A 25,964-nucleotide genomic window follows, 5' to 3' on the forward strand; every position below is an offset into this window, starting at 1 on the left:
CGTGTTGTTTTTTGATGACCTTTATGTAAAGTTGTCCTCCCTTTCTCTAAAAGGATACACCAGGAAGAAACAGGCTAGATATCTGAGCATACAGATACAATATAATGTGCATAAAAGATTAAACAATGTGCATAAAAGATTAACAGAGGCAAGATTTAGGTTTGTCACAATGACAAGCACAAACTGCATTTAAGTACAAAACAGTTGTAGTGGTCAAAAATATCACACATTTATCTGTACAATTTAACAATACTTAAAGAGGCCCCCTTACTTGGCCACATCCCTCTGCTCCACATACTCCCCAATGATCGGAAATGTCATGTGATCTTGATAAAGTGCACCCGATAGGCTTAGAAATCAAGAAGCGTTAAATGTGGTGGGTTAAGACGACTTGACTTGAGGCAACATTGTGGGTTCGATGATCACAAATGCCAATGAGGACCTCTTGGCTGATAAAAAATGGAATGTAATTATTTGGTGACTGATTTTGAAATATGATTTAAGGCTACAAATCAAAATGACACATAGGGATGACAGGCATTTCAGTAACAGAGGAGGAATGTTTACAGATTTTTTTGGGGGGACTCACATTTATATCATTTGATATAAAAGTTAAATTTTTTTTAAGCTTGCCACATTAAAAAGTAAGTATTCCTTTTAATTGAGCCGATAAACACACACATGATAGACTATTCTTATCATGGAAAAATAAACATTTCATAATGAATTGTATTCTTTTCTGGTTTTGCATCTTCATTAGACAAGTAATTTAATGTTATAATGCGCGCTTAATAAAATCAGTTGAGGTGCTTTCCCTTTAAATCCTCCTCCTCTGTCCAAATTTTTCCAGTTAATACATAAGTCTTAGAAGAGTGAACAATGTAAGATGACAGAACATGCTGATGGTGCAATATTTGGAGGTATAGTGATTTAAACCTTGCTCTTGTAGGTATTCATTTTGTAGCATTGCATGGTTGCCTTTGGGCATGTCACAAAGCATAAAAGGCTGCTGATGGTGGGATATCCCATTAGAAAACAGGAAAAATCCCTCCAAAAACTTATTTGATTTGAATGTCCATTGAAATGAAATGTCTTTGTTGTGATAATAAGAGCCAAACATTACACACATCATTGGGACTGGGAAACAAATTAACCAACAACCATCATCGGGCTGGAGAGTGGCTTATATCCACTTTAAAATGCTTTGATCAAAACAGAAACAAAATGACAATGCTTCACTTTCTATATGAAAAGTTCCTCTAGAACAATAATCATTTTTTCATAGACTGGTATAGTATAAAGATGATGGTCCATAATTGTCCCAGGTTTGTTCTGCTACCGATGTCCATTCTCCTGGTTTGCCTGAATAACTGTGCCAAGACATGGCCAGCGTCAGAGGGTGGAGGATATCCAGGCCACTGCATTACGACGTTACCCCACCCAGAGTCAGTACATCGAAGCAGATGTCACACACCCTCACCGGCTTGTTCAGGTCAAACTTGATAATGGGGATCTCCTTTATAGAGCACTTGTGGCACAACAGACGCCCACAGTGGCGGCTACAATCAGAGGAGACAGGATTAATCATATGGTTTGACACAAGATAAAAAATAAGGTGGAATAGAGGTGTTTTGATTGCACATATTCAAAAATCCAGTCTACTCACCAGTGATGTTTCCGTGTTGTAACACCAAACTTGGCGAGACATTCATAGCAGTTGGACCCATCACACCAAGGGGGCTCTTTGGACAGCATATCTAAACAAATTTTAAAATATATATATTGTCACACGGATCAAATACATTGTATCGCAGCATGTCAGTAGTGCTGTTTTAAAGAGTCCCATTATGCTCTTTTGGGTTTCCCCTTCCCTATAGTGTGTTATATACAGCCGTGGAAAAAATTAAGAGACCACTCCAAATTGTTCTTAAATCTTTATCTCTACATATATGGCAGCCATTCCAGTGTCTGCTGAATTCCAACACAGAAAGAAATAGCCAGTAGTTTATAGAATACAATAAAAACAACAAAAAAATAATTTCACTCAAAAGACGTACAGTACCTATAAAAAAGAAAACCAGAGAATCTGAAATGCTGAAATGGTCTCTTAATTTTTTCCAGGGCTGTAGGTTTCTGTTCATGTAAATGCAAGATAAAATTCCCAAGTTTCCTCCAAGGGAGTTTCTCTCCCACACACTCCCACCCCCCCCTGCCTGAAAGGCCTCCATTGCACTCCTTTGTTTAATTGTTAATGTTACATGTTGACATCACTCTGAAACATTCAAACTTCTATTTGCTAGTGCTCCAACACCTTGTAGGTGATATGCTAAGGGGCGGGACATAACTACACTGTTGACTAATCACAACCGAGCCTGCTGGTTAACCATCCAGTGCAGACTGGTCCCTGGTATTCAGACAGAGTGTTAACATGTCACAGTAGAGGCACAAGATAAAAAAATATGAACCAAAAAAAAGCATCATAGGGCCCCTTTAAAACACAGTGAACGCCTGATAAGATGATGAACTGTGAAAACTTACCTAGAAGGCGGAAGAGCAACTGTTTGGTTGCAACTTGGTAGTTGAAAATGTTGATGCCCTGATTATTATTGATGCCCAGTCGCGCCCCAGCCCTCACAATGGCGCGGCACAGGTTTGCATTTCCTTTCATGTAGGCCAGGAGCAGTACTGCGATAAAATACAGGTCAGAGTCATTTTACTACAGGTGGACCCCTGGTAATAGTCTGCTGTTTGTGTACTCTTAACAATAATCAAACAGATGCAGTACCTGTGTTTCCTTCATTGTCGGGTTTGTCCAGAGGGTATTCAGGCATACACTCCAGGAACAACTCAAAAATGGCAGCGGCGTTCTCTTTCCCATAATGGCCTAGTACGTGCATTGGTGACTGACCCCTGGGCAGAGATAATAAGATTAAAAGAAGAAAAGAAAGGAGAAGTTGACTTTAGAGTCTATAGAAGTTTAGATGTTGTGTTTCAAAAACGTACACTTCCTGTTTTCTTTATATTCTATGTTTCTGTTTTATTTCAGCACCATGGTGTTAGTGTTGTTGCTGCAATTACTTCAACGTTCGATCATATGTTTTTACTGTGAAAGTGTACCTGAGATTGAAGGCCTCAGCATCAATGTTGGACTCTGTGAGAAGGCTTCTGACATTGTTAAGGCGGCCCTGCATCACAGCCAGATGCAGAGCTGGGGAGACAACAAAAAGGACAAAGAAAATAGTACAATATTATACATACAGTAAGAGTCTGGCAAATACTCAAACTTTTTCAACAAAGCAATTTCATTATCGTATTGATATAACAGTCAATTCTAGGGCTGCCCTCGACTAAAGATTTTATAACCGACTAATAGTTGTCAATTCAGGCGATTAGTCGACTAATCGTCTCACGTATACGATATATTATGATTTATGAAAAAAAAAATCCTAATACATTTTTGTTTTCACCCTTCAGAATGGTTTCAGTTTCAAAGGCTGATAAAGAACCCTATTATAACAGGATGGTACGTTGTGCTTCACATTAAATATAAAATACTACTGTAATAATTAACCGTTGAAATATAAATTAAATTGTAGATGTAGAAAGCGCATGAGAGTCACAGCGCACCGCACGGACGGAGCGGTCCGCCCGTCAGCGGTACAAACAGTAGAAACTCCGGTAAGGATTCTTAATCTGTGTGTGAACAAGCAGCGAGCACACACACTGAGCATTTAGTTCTAGTTTCTATAATTCATATCTGAATATAACAACCCAATAAATACTACACAGGAAATGGATACAGCGCCAAATATGCTCGTCGGCAAAAACCCCTCCGCACATTACGCCCTGATCCTGAAATGAAAGCGTGAATGGATCGTTTTCTAAACGCAGAAGGTAACGCAGTGATGTTTTGGTGCTGTCGCTGGGCAACACAGACTTTCAACTCCCTCCAAAGATTTTCTATGGGGTTGAGATCTGGAGACTGGCTAGGCCACTTGAAATGCTTCTTACGAAGCCACGTCTGGAACTGCAGGATTTAAGTCCCTGGCGGCGTAGTGTGTTACTGATAGTAGCCTCTGTTACTTTGGTCCCAGCTCTCTGCAGGTCATTCACTAGGTCCCCCCGTGTGGTTCTGGGATTTTTGCTCACCGTTCTTGTGATCATTTTGACCCCACGGGGTGAGATCTTGCGTGGAGCCCCAGATCGAGGGAGATTAGCAGTGGTCTTGTATGTGTTCCATTTTCTAATAATTGCTCCCACAGTTGATTTCTTCACACCAAGCTGCTTACCTATTGCAGATTCAGTTTTCCCAGCCTGGTGCAGGTCTACAATTTTGTGACAAAAGGTGCCATTAATACAGGTAACGAGTGGAGGACAGAAAAGCCTCTAAAAGAAGAAGTTACAGGTCTGTGAGAGCCAGAAATCTTGCTTGTTTGTAGGTGACCAAATACAGATTTTACAGAGGAATTTACCAATTAATACACTGTATATGTTGATACAAAGCTAGGCTACTGCCTGACTCACTGCTGCTGTTTTCATCGGAGTCTGAGGAAGGAACACACGTTGTCGGTGATAATAAGGCTCCGTGTTTTGTTATGATGGCGTGGATACGGAGGCACCTTTTTTCCAGCAGAGTTTGCATGTCACCTTTTGGGGCTCATCCCTTACATGCTCAAAAGGATCGCACACTTTGGATATCCTGCCCAAGACATAACTTAAGGACCAGGCACAGGTCTGAATGAAGTCTGAGGAGGTTTCCAGCTGAGGCGTCAGAGCACATGCAGCACGCAGATGGACCTTTTTTTTCTTGATGAAAAATGAGTCGACGAATATTTTTTCCGCCAAATAACGATTAGTTGACTAATCGGGGGCAGCCCTGGTAATTTCCTGGTGTTAAATCATGCTCCATCGTCTTTGTGGTGCCCTGGAGTGGACACACTGAACAACAGGCGCATGAACATCGACAACAGTGGAGTTGAGCACCGAAAAGGTGGCATGAGTAAGGCACCTGAATTAGAAATATTATTTTTCCTAAACGAAAAACGGTCCGACTGGTCGTCCCGGTGGGCTCGAGAGGCACTAGGCACGCTGTAGGCATCTCGTTGTGTGATTGTGGCATTCATGAGGGGCTGATGCCGACTAGTCTATTCTTCTTATTTTTAATAGACTTTTAATTGTGCTTATGGCAACAACAACAAAAAACGACCTGAGAGATTTGAATTTGCTGCGATCTACCCACACTGCATTGGCTATCTACCGGTCTTATTGGGCACCCCTGGCCTAAGCCAACACTATCTGGTAAGAGAAACAGAACACAAAAATCCCACTAGCACACTAATTATACATTTGTTGTTTAGATACATTTATTTGATTGCCAAATGGATTCAAACGTCAAATAGAATGTTCCCAGACTACAAACAAACAAAAGCATAATAAATAAGAATGTAAGGTACCGTTATTGCCATTCTCATCCTCAGCAGCAAAGTCGACTCCGTTCTCCAGCAGCACAGAGCAGATAGTGGCCAGGTCCTGCTGGGCAGCCAGGTGCAGTGCTGTCTGTCTGTGTTTGGTCAGCTCATTTACTTTGGCTCCAGCAAGCAGCTGGGAAGCATAGAGATGTACAATGAAAACAATATTCACAGCATGGCACACTTATTGGCATGAATGGTAACCAGTTAGGGAGCATGTTAGTTAGGTGTGTACCAGGTTGCGGACAATGATCTCAGATCCAGCCTGGACGGCCAGGTGCAGGGGGGTGAGCTTGGCTGCGTCCTGAACCCTGGAGTTGACATTAGCTTGGACGCTGATGAGGAACAGGACACTCTCAATGTCAGAGTTTTGCACAGCCACGTGGAGAAAGTTACGTCCCTTGTTGTCCACCTGGGCAGAAACAGAAGTTTGAGGTCAGGAAAGACAAACACTTTAGTGCCCTGCGTCCACATAGTGTCTTTCTCTAGCAGAAAGGCCAGCATGTCTTTTCAAAATGTTTTTATTACAACAAAATCTTGAAAACACATCACTGCTTTAGTATGACAAACATGCCCTTTGTTTTTTATTATTCGTTATTATTAATCTCATCAGCAGAATCATTAAGTGTTAGCCTGGCCAAATGGCTCAAAGAAAGAGCTTTTCAGCTTTTGTTATGATGGTTTATTTTTGAAAGATTAGAGCAGAAACTGGAAGTGCTGGGGGAGGCACAATAACCTCTGTCTGCTCAGACAAAAGACGCTGCTTTTTCTAGAGGGAACAATTGAAAAAAAGAGGCTGGCACAGAAACAGGCGCTATGTGGACACTATAAGCCCTATAATCTGTAAAGTGCTACTGTGAGACACAGTGGTACATTTAGCATGCGAGTGCTACCTGCTCAGCAGCCCCCGGCTCCCTCTTGAGAATAGCCTCTGCTGCTTTGTTGTTCTTGTGCGTCATGGCACAGGCGAAGGGGGTCATTCCTTGACGGTCGCGAACGTTGAGACGAATTTCCGGATGGGAAATGAGGAGCTGTATAATGACGTTGTGCTGGTTGCTAATGGCAGCATGTATGGGAGCCCTGCCCTCTGCATCCTGACAGAAATGGAAAGAGAACACATTAAATACAAGAGAATGTGTTTACAATTGAATCTCTCATTAGCTTTGGCAGTGAAAAAAGGAGAAATTGCCCCCCCCTGATGTGACAGGACTGACCTGTGCATTAACATTGGCTCCAAACTCTAGAAGGCACTGTACCACCTCCTCCAACCCCCAGCTGCTGGCCAGGTGGAGGGGTGTTTGTCCATCTCGGGCTTCTTCATCTCCTTCTCCGTTAGGTCCTGGCTGTCTAGTGCTGTTCACGTCACAACCACTATACACACACAAGGCAGACACATTTTAATTTAGAGAACTTTGTTAAAAAGAGACATTTTCCCAACACGATGATTGCCAAAATATTCACAGTAGGCTGATATGTGCATTCCCGAACCCTAATGGTGAGGAGATTGGCAGACCTGCGGATGAGGAAGCAAGCAGAGACCTCATTATTCTCATCCACAGCTCTGTGCAGGAGGGTCTGCTTGCAGCCAGAGGGTCCTATGCTCCAAGCTGTCGCATCACAGCCATGGCGGACCTGGGCAGAAAACGCAGTAATATTATAATTACGAGTACATAAAATACATAAACAACCTATAACAAGGTTTTATTGGAGACTAATATGTGAAAACAGCCTTCTGGCTTTAGTGGCTTATGTTACTTCTGTTTCTTTTTGGAACAAATCCCTGTTCCCATAAGGTGTTTTGGAAAAGACTGACAGATATGAAGGTGATGGATGTTTTATGGACATGTAAACATCATTGCCGATTCAAGAATACAATAGAAAGCATTCATATACGGTATATATGTTTTAAACATTTTGGATGAAGTATTTTATCTAAATATCACTTAACACTCAATAAAAAGAAGACTAAAGACTAAACAACACATGTATCTATGCCTCAGGCTCATTAAGGTTTCAGTCCTTTTTTTCAGTTTCATTTCATCTTGAATTTGTTTTGTAACGATGAATATCTGGCAGTGTACCTATGAAGAACTAAGAGAGTACGGTAATCTCTAAATTAGCTGCGTATGTATTTGTCTCACCAGCGTGGATGCAATATCTTCCAGGCCATTCTCCAGAGCCAGCCACAATGGAGGGTCCCCTTTGTCATCCACCACAGACATATCCCCTCCTCTTGTGCAAATGGCATCCACAACCAGTGGCAGCTGGTTACTAATGGCCAACTGTAGTGCTGTTTGTCCCTCCTGGGTCCTGGAAGTTTAGAAGGAATAGAAAGAACAATTTAAATAAAATGTATATATCAGGAAAAACCTGATATTGCCAATACATCTTTACATTTGCTATGTAAAGATATATTGCCTTAATAAGCAGAGAAAGAAGTCTCACTGCCTGGGGTTCCTACACATCTTCCATTTCAAAATTAAAAACATTTGCAGACTGGGTAGATTTTTGACTTAATAATTGAGTGCAGAAAATGCTCTGACACGTCTACAGCGCATATGGCTTAATATTACCACCTCCCACACGTTAGAGATGTTTGTCATCTAGCTTGCTTTCCTTGTAACAGGCTTTGTATTTGAGATTTGTCAAGACAGCAATAAGAAAACTTGCATTTACTCATTCTGGCAATAGAGCTCACACTCGTATGTCTTGTCAGACATCGCTATATCGATTATGGGCAATCCATCAACCATAGATATGCTCTGAATACGGTATTGAGGACCTTTAAAAACTAACCCATCAGTATTCAAAATACTCAAAACGATAATTCAGAAAACAGGCTGGAAAAAGGCATTACAGCTGCAATTCAAGACAGGACTTACCTAACGTTAATGTCGGCCTGGTGTTCAAGAAGGAAGAGGGCACTCTTGCTGTCCTGTCTTTGGATGGCCATGTGTAGCAGGGTCTGTCCATTGGACATAGTGTCATTGATAGAAGCCCCTGAGCCCAGCAGCTGAGCGGCTATGGTGTGCATGCCTGACAGGGACACATTGTACATGTCAAACATCACATAACCAAGGTTATGGACTTCAATGATATTTTGATAATGCAGAATCCACCATAGAAAATAAATATCCCTGTGGAGGTGTCGTGCTGTGTACCTGTCCAGAGAGCCAAGCCCAGCACTGTCTGGTCCATGGAGTCTTTGAGGCTGAAGTCTGGAATGATCTGGAGGTTGTTGGTGGCATGAAGTGCATTGGCTGCAATAGAGCCATCAAGGGAGAGGTTAGTGGATACATTTCAGGACGTTTAAGAACAAAAGGACATAGTGAGACAAAGCAGTAGCTGCTTAAAACACCTGCCATGTTGGCTCTTTATTTACAGGCTTTAAATGTATAAAGGCTGACCTTTTTGCTCAAGGATGACAGACACCACATCAGGGTGGTTGTTAGCAATGGCCATGTGGAGGGGGCTCTGCATGGCCACACCAGCAGTGTCGTCAGGCAGGGCCTTCTGGGTCTGCAGGTTGGGGTTGGCCCCTTGATGCAGCAGCTCTGCTGTCAGACTCGCCAGGCCAAAGCGGCATGCTGTGTGAAGCGGGCTCTCACCCTGAAAGAAGGATTAATACCGGAAAATATTGCTAATATCTTCGGTGACACATAAAAAGAATCATCTAGATTTTATCATGCAATGATAAGTTATCAAGTAACTTTTTAAAGTCTCGAAATACCAAGAGACTGATTGTGATTAAAGACTGCATTTAAATTACACACAGAACCATGAACCAAGAGATCACGATAAAAATATATAAAATAATTAATTATACTTTCTTTTTACCCACAAATGAAATGGTTAAAACGTTTTTAGAAAACTATATCCAAGTTAAACTCTGTATCATAAACTAACTGATCTTAACAAGGACACTGGGGACACTGTAGCGTATTACAGATAGGAATGCATAACTGTTAAAAGGACATACTGACTACAGGTAACCATCAAAACTGTAATTGTTTGGTTGTTTTGTGGCCTAATGTTCATACTTACCGATTTGTTGACATGGTTGACCTTTGCTCCATGAGTGGCAAGGAAAAGTGCAGCTGCCTCATTGCCCGCCCGCGCTGCTCTCTGCATTAGACAGTTTTCTACAAGTTGTAAACAATAGGAGATGAAGATGAGAATGTGGCACTAGAAGCGCCATTTATTCAAGACATGTCTGTAAAGTGAGGTAATCAATCAGCACCTGTGGATGAGTCAGGTGCATTTGGGTCGCTTCCTCTCTGAATGAGCTGGGCTGCAGAGCTATTCTCATCAAACGAGGTGCCGTTCTCCACTGGAGCGTCATCCTCAAAAGGGTTAACTGAGGGATCCGAGGACACAGTGATGTACTGCAGGGCCAGCCACAGAGCTGTGCTGCCCTCGTGGTCCTTCAGCTCAAGATCAAGTCTAACGGGATGGACAGATTACGGCAGGTTACATGCAGGATTATCTTTACAGTTAAAAGATCCCATGGTCTTAAAGGGACACCCCCAAAATACACAGAATTGTGTCTTTAAATGTTTTTGCTATTTATTCAAATCTTTTTCGTGAACATTTTGTGAATTGAGGTTTTTTTTTTATTGTTGATTTGTCGTCTGCTTTTTGTTTTTGTAAGCATGTCAGAGAAATAAATAAATAACAAGGAATTATATAATATCCATTTAAGTCTTTTAATAGTTGAACTAACTGTACGCTAAGCATGCTGTGTGTGACTTTTCCATGTCAAAAACAAATTCACTTATTCCATTTAAAGCAGAATGTAACTCACTGTTTGCATTGTAGTAGCTGGTTGAACACTGGCTCATTCCCCGAAGCCACAGCTTCATGCAACGGTGTTCTAAAAAAAACAAAAGAAAAAATCTTAAGCAGGCTCATACTTTGCACAGCCGGTGGGCAGCTTTGCATAAAGCTCAGAGCCCGGTGGCCTACCTGCCCTTGCTGTTCTGCATGTTGGGGTTGGCTCCGGTCTTAAGCAGAGCCTCTGCGATCCGCGCCATGCCGCTCATCACTTCTGCAGAGTGCTTCTTGGGGCTGAAAGAACAGACGAGGTGAAGTGGTGTTTCCACCGCCCCCACTGTGGATGCATTTACCTGAGCCGAGTGACGAATCAGGAATATGGAGGCAAATTCATCCCCTGGTAAAATAGGAAGAACCATTTATGAGTGAAGAGAGCAATTTCTGCTTTCATTTTTAACTAACCCAAAATCTAGTATTCACACAGTAAATTTACAGGAAAAAAATGACACTGGGTATCAACAGTTAGTAACAGCATTTTAGTTCATTTTGACCTTCACTTCTTGAAGAAAGACACAACAATGAACTAATTAAAACTCTCACAGACCTCTTTGGATGGCCTTGTGCAGGAGGCTCCAGCCACTCTGATCCACCATGTCCACATCTGCTTTGTTGTTAACCAGAGTGGTGGCAATACTCTCCAATTTACAAGCGAGGGCCAGGTCAAGAGCCAGGTCACCATTGTTGTCCAGTTCATTCAGCTTTCCAGGTAACTGGAAAAAATATCAAACCAACATTAGTATACCATAATGAGAAACCTTCATTCTTCCATTATGTTAAAACAATAAAAAAAACGGGTTAATGGTCAGTTGATAAAGGATATCTGCGTGGAGCTGACCTGTGAGTCCATCTCAATGAGATAGAGAAAGACCACATCTTCCCGCTCGACTTTAATGGCTTTGTGGAGAGGATACTCTGTTTTAGATTTGATCATCTTGTAAAGTAGTTGGGCGCTCATGGTGCTGAAGTCTTCTTTCCTCAGGTCATCCTAGTAAAACACAAGCAATGAAACAACATGCCATCGTCAGTGGCAAACATCAGAACTGGACCATTGGTGTAGAAACACAACAAGTGTCATCTTTTATCTTGAGACAAAAACAATGTCAACAGGCTCTTAATCCTATTCCTTGCTTCCCTGTAGGCATTTAACAGAGCTCCAGTATGAGGTGTCAGAAGCTGCTGACAGTCTACACCAAAGTCATAAAGATGACCCTGACCCCTGCCGAGCTGCACCCTCTCTGGATTGATTGCATTGTAAATTATGAGATGCCTCATAACACTTGTCTGTCAAAAGCTAATAAATGTGAGGAAACCACAAAGTAACACAGCAGGTTAAAAAGGATTCAGCAGTGGCTTTCATGTCTCTTGACTGATGAAAACTTTTCACCTTGTACATTATCTCATAATTCCAACAATTAACAGAGTGGTGAAGAGATGATGCATTAAGCCTTATGGTGCATTCACGAATATTGGCTTTGCTCCTATCACTGTAATGGCATCGCTCGAGTTTCACCGCGACTGTCAGTTGTGTACCCGCGTCATTCAAATACTATGGTAGATACCAACTACTTCAAAATGAACATATTTTGCATAGATTTAATTGTACTACACGTTTAATAATAATGCTGAACTAACAACACACTGATACCAGTTTGTAAAAAGCATGAATTAATGCTTCAACATATCATCACAAGACGGCAGACGAAAAACCCTTTGAAATGTGTGTTTACTGAATGGAGATCGGATCGATCAGGCTAAGCTCACGTTGTAAGCTCGTCCACACTCACAACAACATCATGCTGACATAAATAAAGCATTGACTATTTGCACCATGCCATAGACAGTCTGTGCACATGTATAACTTTTCTCCAGTTTCTGAACAGATATGAGGAGCTGGGGGCTCTGTGTGCTAACGGCTAATGTTTTGGTTTTCTGATTCAACATCAGTGACAGCAAGCTGAGATTCGTACCGCTGATTGGTTAACGCGAGAACACTCGCAATTGACGTGGCCCCCTTCAATCGCCTCATTCGCGCCGTGTCATCCGCTTCATGCGCACCGCCGGAGCAAATTCGCACCTCTCCGCATCTTTACATTGACTTTACATGTAATTGCGACATGCCCAAAAATCGCAACGCGTCCGGTGTGTACGCACCATTAGCATCCCAAGGCTCCCTAGATCAAAAGCAATGGGATGATTTTTTTTTTTTATTGGAATTTTGAATATTGCATAAATTAAGCTTTGAGGCTTATGTGTTCATCATACTAGATGTTTTGTTCAGCAGATATATCCACGTATTTACAACATTATTATGTTTTTTAAAGCATAAATGCGATTGCCGGAATATAAAGCTCACGTAAGGCAAACGCAACACTACAGCTAAGCAAAAGGCGGCTAAGAAGCTTGTTAGCAACTGCCGTTTTAAAGAGACACAGAAGCTTCAGCCATTCACGAGTGGGGAATTAACCAACGTATTTTATGTCTGAAGACAAAATGTGAAAATCTCTTAAGCTTGTGTGAACCGCAGAAGTTGAAGTTGAAACAATGCCGGCAAAAGTGGTAAAATGCTAACAAGTTTCTAGGTTTTAGAACTCATTCCTGCACCACTTTATGGCAGTTTGGCACGCATTATCAAGCCTCTTTTTTCTTTAAGGACACAACTAGGAATAAAAATCCATACCATACATATATGCCAAAGCATGCACGCAAATGTAAGAATACAACACAACCGTGTACAAACGCTGTCGCAACTGAGATACTCACCCAGTGACTGGCAATGATTTCCCCACAGTAGTTCATCAGGGTGGTGGCATTTAGCTCCTCAGCTGTTTGATAGAAGCGTATGCAGTTCCTGACATTCACTGAGGACATCACGCCTTTTTCACACCTGTCACAGGAGAGAAACACATGTATTTATGGGCTGTTAACATGACATATGTTCCTCTGTAAGATGTTATGCAACAGTAATGCTGCCACAAGCAACAATTAAAGTTAAATCACAGCCTGCAGATATGAAGTAAGTATATATGGCTGGTGTCTGACCTCTCTCTGAGCAGCTGAAGCTGGAAGCGGTTGGCTAGCTTCATTAAGTCAATTAGAAAGGCATCATCTTCAGTGAGCTCCAACACATCCGTGTATGCCCAGCGCAACATTGCCATGGCAACCTCAGGTTTGCAATCTGGAAATTCATAATTTCACCAAGTCAGAAATGCATGCAGAGTGAAAATGACTAACCTACCATAATTCTCAGAGAGGAAAATGTATACGTTTCATTTTTATTTTGTTCCTGCTAAGGGTGGAGCTAACTTGAATTATTTCTTATATTGACAGATGTACTTAATTAAGAAAAGTACATTATAAACAATTGGAAAATATATGTTTATTAATTAATAATCTGAACCTGCAAAGTAACTAATGTGGCCAATAGAATGCAGATGAGTAAATAGTACAATATTTACTTAAAAATGTTACTTAAGATTCTCTACACCCCTTTATAACAATAAGTTTGGACAACTTAAATGTATTGAAAACCACAAACACATACACTGAACAAAAAAATATATTATATCATTAGAAGTACTTTTGCATTTCTCCGGCAGTCATTTGCTAACATTTATTTGAATTCAACCCAGACTGATAAGCTTATTACTAATAGGCATGACGGCTAAAACCTACTCTCAACAAAACTGTGCACAATACTGGACTTTGACAGTCTGTTTGATCAGCTCCAAAATAAATATTCGAGCATTATATATTAACCCATAAGCATGTTGACTGATAGACGTGGGTAAGTAAGAACTGGATTGATTTAAACCTTCTCCAATAACACAGTGACATCACACCATAGTTTGCTCACCAGATAAGTCCAGTTCGGAGGTGGAGGACAGGTTAGCCAGACTCCAGACATCACTGCGAGCTGCCAACACAAACTTATGGGCACTGAGATTCTCCCCCGCGACTTTCACTTTCAGATCACTGCAAAACAAGCACATTCGTCTCTTGAAAATTGATCTAACAAAGCCATAACTGCTGGATTAGCTACATCTCAAACAAAAAAATCCATCCCTTCCATCCCTGCTGGTCCTCACCTGTACTGCTCCTGCTGATAGAGGTCGGCCACGATGTCCAGCAGACGGCTGATAAAGGTGTCTGCAGCTGCAGGGCTGGAGGAGCCCTGGCCAGAGGTCTGAGCAGCGAGCACGGCACAGCGCCTCTCTGTGTCAGCCAGCTTCTGCTGCATCTTCACATACTCCTGCCTGAGCAGGGCCAGGTGCTTCTGCAGCTTGGCCACCTCCTCTGTACCACATAAATAGCAGAGAAAGGCAGAGGACAAAACAAAGATGCAGGGATACAAAAAGTAGGTCAGAAATATTTATAACTGATCACAATTCAAAACAGGACTATTTGGAACCCTCTTTCACTTTAAGTTAAAAGGGCCGGTCAAAAATACAATGGTTGCAATATATCAGGGGTTTCCCCAGTTTTTTCACTGAAGGTCACATACAGAAAAACATACAAAGGGCTGGGCCCCCCACTGGAGGTGAAGTATATTGCCTCATAATTTAAGTTCAAAGTTAGCAAACTAAATAAAATGTAGATACATTATGCTTGATACTTGAATATGCTTTAGGAAACAAAAAGCCCTAATCACAGCTCTCCATAGGGTTTCATTTATTGTGATACTAAAAGTGTTGGCAAATGATCCTTAAAACAGAAGCCTCAGATTGCTTATAACAAGGGGAAATAAGAAGGGTATATTTCAAGATTGTTATGGATTAAGTTATTGGGCTTTTCTCTAATATCAACAAAGATTTGTTGGACTGAATTTATCTGAAGATTGGGATTTTTAACACATGACATGAATTCTACTTTGTTATATATGTTTCATATAAGAAATACAATATAAGACAAGCACAAGTTTCAGGTGTGGGCCATGTTCCATTATACTTTTAGAATTTGCTGAGGGCCAATTCAAAATGAACCACACTTTGGACTTCCTCGCAATTTACAGTAGTTAGTGTGATTTATTTTACAGTTGTATTTGTGACAATGATGATATGAAGGGACAGAAAAATACAAATGATGCTGGTTGTGGACTGTATTTTCATTTACAGTATTGTTTTGAGAATTGTGACTTGATCCATTATTCTTTTTCATAATTATGGCCCATTTCTGTGTCAGCACGTTGCACAGAATAAAAACATGTTCAGCATTCCCCACATAGGGCACACAGGATTCAAATTTCCAAATCCTAAAACAGACTAAACTAAAGTGGGTTTTTTTAACAAACATTTCCCCTGTTCCTCTCAATGAATTACACTTTCCACAGATCTTAGTGTTACAACACTATTTTATGTCTCAGCCTTGATTCCAGAGTTTCACGGGGGCCCATTTCCTTCCTTTAAACCAGTAAAGTTTTAGTGAGGGAAGAATGCTGAGACGGCACGTTACTTCGTCCTCCCTCGTAAACTGTTACTGGCAAAGCTACTGGTCATGAGGAACAGGAGGGGGGTGCTTCCGAAAACCACCTGATCAACTCAACACAGGAAGGGCGATAATGAGGAGGTGCAGCTTAGAGCCAACTGACCAGCAACTGGACTTATTCCTATACTATGTACCAAAACACACTTTCCCTTTGCAGGAATAATCAGACATCCATACCTGTGTTTCTTTTAAAGCATGTTTTGGCATGAAGCTTAAGAAAGTCTGTCCCAAGACAACTGTATGTTCAAGAAGTTCTCCACCCTGTATAAACAATTCATCTTACCAAGTGTTGAGTATGAAAAGTACTCCTCTTTGTCAGGACTTGTTGACATAATCTAGTCTCTTTGCAAAACAATAAGCCAAGGCATTAACTGTAAATTCAACACTAGATGAGAATAATATCACACTTTGCTACTCACAAAATAATACAGGCATTGCAGGGGTAATAAAGATACAAAACACAAAAGAAATCGACTTCTCTTTTTACTTTAACTTTCCAATTGAAGTTAGGGCTAGGACAAGTATTTCACATGTCCAAACAGATATGTGTTCCACTCAGTAGCAATGGGGCAGCTCCTTACACAACCCTAACAACACCCAGATTGGAGTGTAAAGTCTCTAGATCCAATTTGTAAGTAGATTTAGGTTAAGGAGGAACACACATTCCCTTATGTCTAGGCCAAATATAGTTGGTGCACTTGGCTATGGCCAGGTGGTGCAGGTAACACCTTTCAGGGAGTGACAGCTACCCTATCATGTGTAGTCTCCTGCCTGATATATTTACCCTCCTTTTCACAGAAATGGTATCATACAAACAATACGTTTAATTTGTTTGTCTTGTTCAAATGACAGCCACATTTAAAAGGAGCGTTGGCCGGTATCGTTACTGAAATTATAATAGATATTGTACATCGTCTGATCGTGACGCCGACATTTAATGAAATCATAATACCAACAATACCTGCAATTCTATAAGTTAACATAAGGGTGTTTTCTTACGTAGCAAGCTATGAATTTGCCTAAAAAGATAATTATTCTCCTTGGTCCAACCCACCAACATCTCTTGTCGGGTTCGGCTAATTCGTAGCTATAAAATTCAGCTAGCAACATCAACGAGAAGCTAACGGCAGAGCGGGCTCACTGGCAGGCTGAACTGTCGCTATGCTTAGTATTTTTAACTACAGACAATGCACGGTTTACTAACTGACAAGACACTGGTTGAATCGGGCCAACAGTTCAACAAGCAAACGCTGAAAACAGGGAGTGCACCAAACAGTCAAAAAACCAATCTCATACCTTCCGCCATGTTGCTCAGCGTTAGCTCGGTGGCCTGATGCGTCTCTATCGCGATATGACGAACAGCCAGATAGTGGGCAGTGGTGCTGCGTTCAAGTGGTCCTCAAAACACGCTGATTGATAGTTCATCACATGATCTCCTAGATTCTTCTTGCACGGATATTAACTTGGTGTGTTGACAATAAAATTGTGCTATTATTTATACTAAAGTGTAAACGGTGTTGTGTTTCGGAAGCATACAGTATTATTTGATTCAATTTGGTAAACGGTTGTCAAACTTATGTTGCCTTCAGGAACTTCTGTCAAAATCCTACCTCTTGAAACTGTTTACGAATGTGCCAGCTAGCAAATTCCTGCAGTAAGTGTTACACAAAGTACACATAGTGCATTTTAAAGCGATACAACTTTAAAGTATCCTATTCATCTGACACGCAAATTAAGATCTACTGAAGTATTTATCGGTTTGACTTTGTTGTATAAAACAAAGCTGCTGACCTCTGTACAATTAATATGTTGGCACATGCCTGATCCCCAGAAATAAATTAAATAGAAGGGGGACTGTACTGAACATTGTGTCAGAAGCTCAACAGAAACTAAGATATTAGTTAATTAAGTACAAAGTCTGCTCAAATGTTAAAGACCTTTTGAGCAGAGTATAAATCTGAATTAAGTATGTATTCATTTCTAGCTCATTATTTTAAAAAAATTCGACTATTACTCCTTTACATTTCTAAAAGGTTCCTTGTGGACAGTAATGTGCTTGTAGGGGTTGCAAGATGGAATACGCCTAACTGTTGACAAACGTATGATCGGCAACAATGTTACAGCAGTTCTGAACATTTTAATATTGGGCTTTGTGGTTTTCTGTCCGTAACATGTGACTTTAAATTGTTTTATATTGAAAAAGGAGGTCAAATCAAAGCGTAAATGCTTAAGGCATAAAGCATTAATGTGTAATAATTGTTTAAAATGAAGGCAATATTTAGAGAGGATTTAGTTTGAAATACTGTGAAAAATACTTGATTAATACCACAGGAAAGGTTTCATTGTCTATGTGAAGAGCCAAATGTAGTCACTGTTGTATCCAAAACACACCTGAATTAAATACACAAGTAGATATTGAAAACAAATATTTTAGAAGAACTCACTACAGGTGACACGTTTCATAACATGAAAAATATACATCAGTATTTTGTCTTTGTACATTAGGCATAACTGCAATAGTTCAGAGAGCAGAATAAACGTGAGTTTGTGGATGAGGGGTGAGAGTGACAAAACAAAATGGGCACACATTCCGTATACACAAACACTCAGACATTCGCAAAAAAAATCCCAGAAGCAATCAGCAAGGAAAACAAAGCTAAACAGAGGTACGATAAAGCATGCATAACAACTCCTACTGAAGACAACACAGACATGGAAAAGAGGGGGCTGCTAAAATAACAGAATTTCATGGAACCTCAAATTGCATCTGGATATGAAATATTAAGATGTGTACACTTCATACTAGGGGAGTTATTGCCACACCAAATTGTTACCAACACCCTAATTATACAGATTCCCTTTGTACTCGCTATTAAACAAATGTATACATAGGTGGTACACAGTTTTTTCAATTATTTTTTGAACACATGTTCAATGCAGGGTGAATTGGCCAAGCATTTTATTAGGAGGCACTTTTGAAAAAAGATCAACAAAATTTAGCATGCACAAAAAATTAAGGGGTATGTTGCCTTTCTTCAGTCAACTGAGCCGGTAGGAAAGACAGATAACAGATAAAGAAAAAAGAGACAGTTGATCAGGGTCACGTAGATGTTGAGCTCTGACAGTGTTAAAGAATCCATCTGCATGTTCTAATATGGCCGTAGTCCCTCCATCGCCCATCCATCTCTTGCTCGAGTCAATCAAGCTCTTGACAGGTGATTTTCCGCCAACAGCATCACACTTCTCTTTCTATGCAAGGCCTTCCGTTGAAACTATCTAAAAGATAACTAATGCATGCTGGACTTGAAGGAGAGAAAATGGACAAAATAAATCTATCTGAACCAGCGCTTCTCATTTGGTCTAAGTGTCTCGATGGATGGAAAGGGTGTTTATATATTATCCGGTTTAGTCTGTGCTATATACATGTCTTTACAATATCTTCCTGAATGTTGAAGCAGTTCATAGACTTGAAAAATGTTTGATCGTCTTCTGGGGGTTTTGTTGTTGTTTTTTTGTGTTGGCACTTGCTTGGCAGTTGTCTGTCAGTCTTGGTGTTCACTTGTATGTTCTATTGCAGCCTACAGTAGCCAGTCTGTTCCTGCCGAAATATAAAGGAGGACAAGCCTGGCGACAGGGTGGAAGAGTGCAGGAACAGTGCCGTGTTGATTTTTCAATTAGAGACCTGTTGGAAAGTCCACAAGAAATAACAGAAAATAATTGTTGGCAAGCAGATGGACCAATCAAACAAGCCATACATCAGCAGGCACATATATTCAGCAAAAACAAGGCAAAAGACAGGAAGCATTTAACTCTGGCTTGATGTGTGTGCAATAAAAAGTTAGGGTATAAAAGGTATAAGGTAAAGTATTTACTCATTGTTACTTGTATACTAGTCCGTTTGACAGTGGGTTGCACCCAGGGTCAGATGAGATAGTGTAAGACTAAAGGCCCATATATCCTCCTTTTAAGTAGAAAATCGATATGTCTGTTTCAAACAATGTCACAGCTATTGCCTAGTTTCATTCTTCCTTTACACTGGAACAGATGCTGAGGCATACATCGGCTAGAGGGCAAAGGAGTGTCTAACAACCCTGGCAAGCCAAATGACTTAGGTTTAGCCTGACGCACAAGGAAGCTATGATTTGTGAAAAGGGTTAGTCAAGAATACTTACCCTGAAAACATGAAGCTAGATTTTCGCTAAATATCACTCAAACGCAGTCTCTTGGCTTTTTCGTACACAGCGAGCAACTTTCCTTTTGAACGCACCATGTCTGTCCTCCCTCCACTCTTTCTGTAGAGGGAAAAAAGGTCAAAACTAATGAGTTTATCTTTCCAAGTGTTTGGCACATTCCCTTTTTCTATATAGGGCATTCATGAATGTTTTACTTGTGGATTTTGACATAACTGCTGTATTTAATGCCATTGCAGACATGAATAAGACATTTCTTGCATTTTTAAACGTGTTGTGCTTGGAAGAGACAAGCACATGCATTTCAGGGAGACAATATTTCAATATTTTTTGGGTTGAAAATGTTTAAATACAAACTTTTACATACACACAATAAATAAAAAACATGACATACATGAAACATGCATTATCCTTTGCCTTAAATCTATAATACAAAACAATTAACATACACACAAAAAAATATGAAACCAATACATTGAAAGTAAATTGAACAACGTATAAGAAAATCCTATCATTACAGCAAGGGTATTATTTTTAATAAAACCTTTTTAAACAATTAAACTTACTGCAGCATCCACATTGGCTGGTGAGTCACCATTTGGGTCAGCCAGCATAGAGATAACACTAATCATGATGGTTTCCACTGTGTGGATCGGCAGCCAGCGCTCCTCTGGTTTCTCATAGCCGTACTTGTCTTCCCCAGGCTCGTGCAAAATAGAAATACATACATCTCCATTTTTGTCAACTGGAAAGAAAAAGAAAAACATATGAAACAGAAAATACTATTGCCTTTTTCTATGCTATCAATACATTTGTGTTTTTAATACTCATTTCGACGATAGAACCAGTTCAAGATTTTGTTTACAGACAGTACCTATGAAAAAAGTTTATTTTTGTCACATTGGTTGCATTTTTTTGCAGAACTTAAGACTAAACCAGGGGTGTCCAAACTTTATTTACGGCCACATAAAAAGGGCTGGGCCACTCACTAGAGGTGAGGTACAGTGGGGCAAAAAAGTATTTAGTCAGCCACCAATTGTGCAAGTTCTCCCATTTAAAAAGATGAGAGAGGCCTGTAATTTTTATCATAGGTATACCTCAACTATGAGAGACAGAATGGGGGAAAAAAATCCAGGAAATCACATTGTAGGATTTTTAAAGAATTTATTTCAAATGATTGTGGAAAATAAGTATTTGGTCAATAACAAAAGTTCATCTCAATACTTTGTTATATACCCTTTGTTGGCAATGACAGAGGTCAAACGTTTTCTGTAAGTCTTCACAAGGTTTTCACACACTGTTGCTGGTATTTTGGCCCATTCCTCCATGCAGATCTCCTCTAAAGCAGTGATGTTTTGGGGCTGTCGCTGGGCAACACGGACTTTCAACTCCCTCCAAAGATTTTCTATGGGGTTGAGATCTGGAGACTGGCTAGGCCACTCCAGGACCTTGAAATGCTTCTTACGAAGCCACTCCTTCGTTGCCCTGGCGGTGTGTTTGGGATCATTGTCATGCTGAAAGACCCAGCCACGCTTCATCTTCAGTGCCCTTGCTGATGGAAGGAGGTTTTCACTCAAAATCTCACGATACATGGCCCCATTCATTCTTTCCTTTACACGGATCAGTCGTCCTGGTCCCTTTGCAGAAAAACAGCCCCAAAGCATGATGTTTCCACCCCCATGCTTCACAGTAGGTATGGTGTTCTTTGGATGCAACTCTGCATTCTTTCTCCTCCAAACACGACGAGTTGAGTTTTTACCAAAAAGTTCTATTTTGGTTTCATCTGACCATATGACATTCTGCCAATCCTCTTCTGGATCATCCAAATGCCCTCTAGCAAACTTCAGACGGGCCTGGACATGTACTGGCTTAAGCAGGGGGACACGTCTGGAAGTGCAGGATTTAAGTCCCTGGCGGCGTAGTGTGTTACTGATGGTAGCCTCTGTTACTTTGGTCCCAGCTCTCTGCAGGTCATTCACTAGGTCCCCCCGTGTGGTTCTGGGATTTTTGCTCACCGTTCTTGTGATCATTTTGACCCCACGGGGTGAGATCTTGCGTGGAGTCCCAGATCGAGGGAGATTAGCAGTGGTCTTGTATTTCTTCCATTTTCTAATAATTGCTCCCACAGTTGATTTCTTCACACCAAGCTGCTTACCTATTGCAGATTCAGTTTTCCCAGCCTGGTGCAGGTCTACAGTTTTGTCTCTGGTCTCCTTTGACAGCTCTTTGGTCTTGGCCATAGTGGAGTTTGGAGTATGACTGTTTGAGGTTGTGGACAGGTGTCTTTTGTACTGATAACGAGTTCAAAAAGGTGCCATTAATACAGGTAACGAGTGGAGGACAGAGGAGCCTCTTAAAGAGGAAGTTACAGGTCTGTGAGAGCCAGAAATCTTGCTTGTTTGTAGGTGACCAAATACTTATTTTACCGAGGAATTTACCAATTAATTCATTAAAAATCCTACAATGTGATTTCCTGGATTTTTTTTTCTCATTCTGTCTCTCATAGTTGAAGTGTACCTATGATAAAAATTACAGGCCTCTCTCATCTTTTTAAATGGGAGAACTTGCACAATTGGTGGCTGACTAAATACTTTTTTGCCCCACTGTATATTGCCTCAGTTAAGTTGTTGGCAGCTCATTCCTTAAAAGAGAAGCTTTTCTGAGAGCTATTATATAAGTCATTGGGTTTTAAGGAATGGAGGGTATATTTCAAGCTTGTTATGTAAATACCTTATTGGGCTTTTTACTTATCAACTTAAATTTGTTAGAACATTTTTTCAACCTTAATTGACTGTATTTATTTGAAAGGTTGGTTTATTAACACATGAATACTGGGTAATATATGTTTACATATATATTTAAGAAGTACAATATAATACAAGTTTCAGGTATGCACCATATTACATTATACTTTTTGAATTGGTTGAGGGCCGGTTTTAGATGGCCCACGGGCCGCATTTGGCCCCGAGGCCATAGTTTGGACACCCCTGGACTAAACCTAAATATTTAAATTCGAAATTAAAATTCTCTCTTGTGCAGCCTTATATGGACATTGCTTGGAAGGGAATCCTCTGACTTTAATTTTAAAAAGGCAGTTACAAAGATTACAAGATTACAAACTAACAAACGCCTGTATTCATGGGCATTGATGCATAACACAAAAATAAAAAATCCTAAACATTTCTGAAACACTACGAAATATTTACATCTTTTAGACGGGTTGATCCTCCCCCTCAGGTGTTCCTACAAACAAAAGCAAACACCTTTACCTACCATTAGGATGCCAAATATCTGTGATGAATTTCATTTTAGGTGGCCTGAGAGGATAGTCTTTGGGAAATGTCAGATGAGCTTTAAACACACCACCTTCACTGTGGAAAAAGAGACCAAAGAGAATAATCAATATAAAAAAAGTTTCACAGCATCCAAAGCAACAGTTAGAGTTGCCAGGCACAACATAATCACATATCTCTTCTACTAAAGGACAATGGTAGACTTACTAAAGTGTGTCTGGAGGCCCGATGATCAGTACTTCCCATCTGTAGAGATCACTATCCTCGATCAGGCCTGCTGAGAATCCTTCCACTGGGTTTTTGTTTAGCTCTAGGTATAAAAACAAGAGCCAGATTCAGATTGCCATTAGCTCATTATACCATAGTTCCTACAGAATGTAAATCACACTGATCTTGTGCTTTAAAAACACTTGTCTATGGAGGCCTTGCTTCAGGGTTTGAATAGAGCTTCTTGTTGCTGAAAACACACACCATCCTATTCAGCCAACTGATACTCACTTACTGTATTATTAATTGTAGAATATTAACATACTTAAATACACCAACAGTACTTATGCAGAATAAGCAGTCAGTCCGTTTGTGTTGGTCTAAGGAAAAATGTAAAAGGGTACAGTGACAGTCAATTTCATGTGACTGTTGGAAACCAGTTGGGCTTTGCACCTCTTACGAAAAAGGTTAGGATGTTGGTCCTATTTGCATGTATTACGTCTTAGGATGATCTGATTTTTAGCAACTTCAGACATGTTTATTACCAACATTTTTCAAATCTTAAGACCACAAAAAATATTATTATAATTATTATTATTATTATAATAAGTTGTTATTAAATAGTTTTTTTTTCTTGTCTTTTTAGTGATACTAACAGTGTTCACAACAGGAGTAATAATGGCAAAAGTGTTGAGTTTAATTAAAATGTTTACATTAAATTTTTTAGAAATTATTGTAAAAACAATTGGCAATAACTGTCAATCTCTTCATTTTATTTGATGCAGATCCAGGTAAGAAGATTATAAACTTCTAGATACATTTTATTATTTGTTTGTTGGCATTGCTTGGAAGATCAAGTACCTCTGCAGTAGGGCACATACAGTACAGTAGTGCTATGAAAGTCCTCAGAGTTATAGATATGTATTATTTTTCAGTCATTGAACAAAGTAAGTGCTACTCTACCTTTTTTGCATTTTTATTTTAAGCCAAAATATCACAAGTGAAATCTGACACCTTCCAAGTACTGATGAATTGGGTAGAATACCAGTAAGTGAATTGCAATGCTACGCTGGATTCTGTTATGAGTGTATGTCTGCAACAAAAGGACAATAAACAGCCTCTTCAATTGATCCAAGAACTTATAGGGAGGCAACTAAACATGTATGACATGAGATTAGTTACCTCATTGCAATCCAATCCTACTTAGAAATATTGGAGTATAAAGCTACACAAGAGCACATTATGTCCCTGAAAGGCTTCTCTGATGGAGTAAACAATCTCAACCCCGACCGTAAATGTCAAATTAGTGCTACAAACCAAACACGTTACATGACGCGTTGCTCGACTCAACTGCTCTTCCAAATATGCCAAATGCATAAGCAGCTGTCTCTGCTAAAAGAGCGAATAGAGATAATGCAAGATTAGCTCGTTAGCTAGGCGTATTGAAGCTAACAACAGTGACAGCAGCTAACTTTAGCATACAGATGGAGAGAGTATCATGTTAATAATTCAATAAGGTTTGCCAGAACAATTGGGTTTTCTAGTTGAACGTTATTTAGATGTATACATACAAATAACTAACATCCCGCCGATCACATAACTAGCAAACACCGTGCCTAAAGAAGTATAACACTACTTGTTATGTCTGATGAAATTGATGTAAACACATCGACTCAGTGAAGCCAGCTAGCGGCTTTCAACTGAAAACACTATGTAACGTCTTAACACCAAAGAGTTGGTCCGTCAACAAACTGGATGTTTTCATTGTCGACGCCCACTGCTATGAAGTCAGCGCAGTCTATTTGTCATTTGTCAGGCTGAAAAAAAAACTGTTTGCGCCAGTAGCACCATCGTTTGAATCACAGCTAACGGGGCAGATCATCGTTAGCTCGGCAGCCAGCATCAATTACCACCAAGGTTTAGTTAACGTTACCTGCAAGCTGTCTCCTGAGTAACAGCGCAGACTGAGGCTCTGTCATAGTTTAGCAAATGTAATGCAGCTTTGTTCAAAGGTAATGTTTTGAGGTAACAGCGTTAATTTAACGTTGAATAAAGTGTACTTCGTCCCTCTATTTTCAGTTTAGTATTCTTGTCATTCTTCTTCTTCGTCGCCTCCTCCTAATGCTGCTGCTGTTTCTTTTTCCTCTTCTTCTTCGTTGGTATTTCATAGAAGCCGGAATGCATTACTGCCACCTTCTGGATATTCATTCAAATTAAAGGTATATCTTCCCTTGGAAGACAAGCAAAATGCATGCAAACAAGGGCTGGTCCCTTCACTAACATACAGTATATCACTGGAGGCATGTAGCTGGGGCCTCTGTTAAGCGGAGGGACACAAGGAGCCACGTTTTGCACATCTGCAAATCTTTTATGAACTGAGAACATAACATAAACAAGAGACTTTAATAAACTGGTGAATGCATCCTTATTCAATATTATATTTATATAGATGGTTCGAATATCTAAAGGGTTATACCCGTATGATATGAATA

The 25,964-nt window shown here is 40.2% G+C and overlaps 2 protein-coding genes across 2 annotated transcripts; both read right to left on the reverse strand.

The window, feature by feature from the left end:
• Nucleotides 1-4: 4 nt before the first annotated feature.
• ankfy1 (ankyrin repeat and FYVE domain containing 1) lies at nucleotides 5-17,133 on the reverse strand. Its single transcript, XM_063895997.1, has 25 exons — nucleotides 17,079-17,133; nucleotides 14,387-14,594; nucleotides 14,155-14,273; nucleotides 13,341-13,476; nucleotides 13,062-13,185; nucleotides 11,137-11,286; nucleotides 10,846-11,011; nucleotides 10,434-10,638; nucleotides 10,273-10,341; nucleotides 9,709-9,911; nucleotides 9,513-9,610; nucleotides 8,876-9,077; nucleotides 8,630-8,728; nucleotides 8,351-8,504; nucleotides 7,610-7,778; nucleotides 6,982-7,100; nucleotides 6,683-6,839; nucleotides 6,362-6,562; nucleotides 5,704-5,880; nucleotides 5,454-5,601; nucleotides 3,118-3,208; nucleotides 2,786-2,910; nucleotides 2,539-2,685; nucleotides 1,667-1,757; nucleotides 5-1,559 (listed from the first exon to the last, which is right to left on the reverse strand). Exons 1-25 carry the CDS (start codon nucleotides 17,086-17,088, stop codon nucleotides 1,424-1,426), a joined length of 3,504 nt encoding a protein of 1,167 aa, XP_063752067.1. The 5' UTR covers nucleotides 17,089-17,133; the 3' UTR covers nucleotides 5-1,423.
• A 1,062-nt stretch (nucleotides 17,134-18,195) lies between these two features.
• Nucleotides 18,196-25,640, reverse strand: ube2g1a (ubiquitin-conjugating enzyme E2G 1a (UBC7 homolog, yeast)). Its single transcript, XM_063894804.1, has 6 exons — nucleotides 25,406-25,640; nucleotides 23,473-23,575; nucleotides 23,246-23,343; nucleotides 20,539-20,717; nucleotides 19,955-20,074; nucleotides 18,196-19,464 (listed from the first exon to the last, which is right to left on the reverse strand). Exons 1-5 carry the CDS (start codon nucleotides 25,449-25,451, stop codon nucleotides 19,988-19,990), a joined length of 513 nt encoding a protein of 170 aa, XP_063750874.1. The 5' UTR covers nucleotides 25,452-25,640; the 3' UTR covers nucleotides 18,196-19,464; nucleotides 19,955-19,987.
• Between the last annotated feature and the right edge of the window lie 324 nt (nucleotides 25,641-25,964).

This window comes from Eleginops maclovinus, chromosome 11 (assembly GCF_036324505.1).
Source record: "Eleginops maclovinus isolate JMC-PN-2008 ecotype Puerto Natales chromosome 11, JC_Emac_rtc_rv5, whole genome shotgun sequence".
NCBI lineage: Eukaryota > Metazoa > Chordata > Actinopteri > Perciformes > Eleginopidae > Eleginops > Eleginops maclovinus.

Coding starts and splice junctions, on each gene's coding strand:
- ankfy1 (XM_063895997.1), bottom strand. Junction 14,274..14,386: donor TATCAGCAGGAGCAGTACAG/GTGAGGACCAGC, acceptor CTTGTTTTGCAG/TGATCTGAAAGTGAAAGTCG. Junction 11,012..11,136: donor TCATTGAGATGGACTCACAG/GTCAGCTCCACG, acceptor TATTTTTTCCAG/TTACCTGGAAAGCTGAATGA.
- ube2g1a (XM_063894804.1), bottom strand. CDS start 25,451: ATGACAGAGCCTCAGTCTGCGCTGTTACTCAGGAGACAGCTTGCAG. Junction 23,576..25,405: donor ACTCAGGAGACAGCTTGCAG/GTAACGTTAACT, acceptor TTTTATACCTAG/AGCTAAACAAAAACCCAGTG. Junction 20,718..23,245: donor AGATATTTGGCATCCTAATG/GTAGGTAAAGGT, acceptor TTTTCTTTCCAG/TTGACAAAAATGGAGATGTA.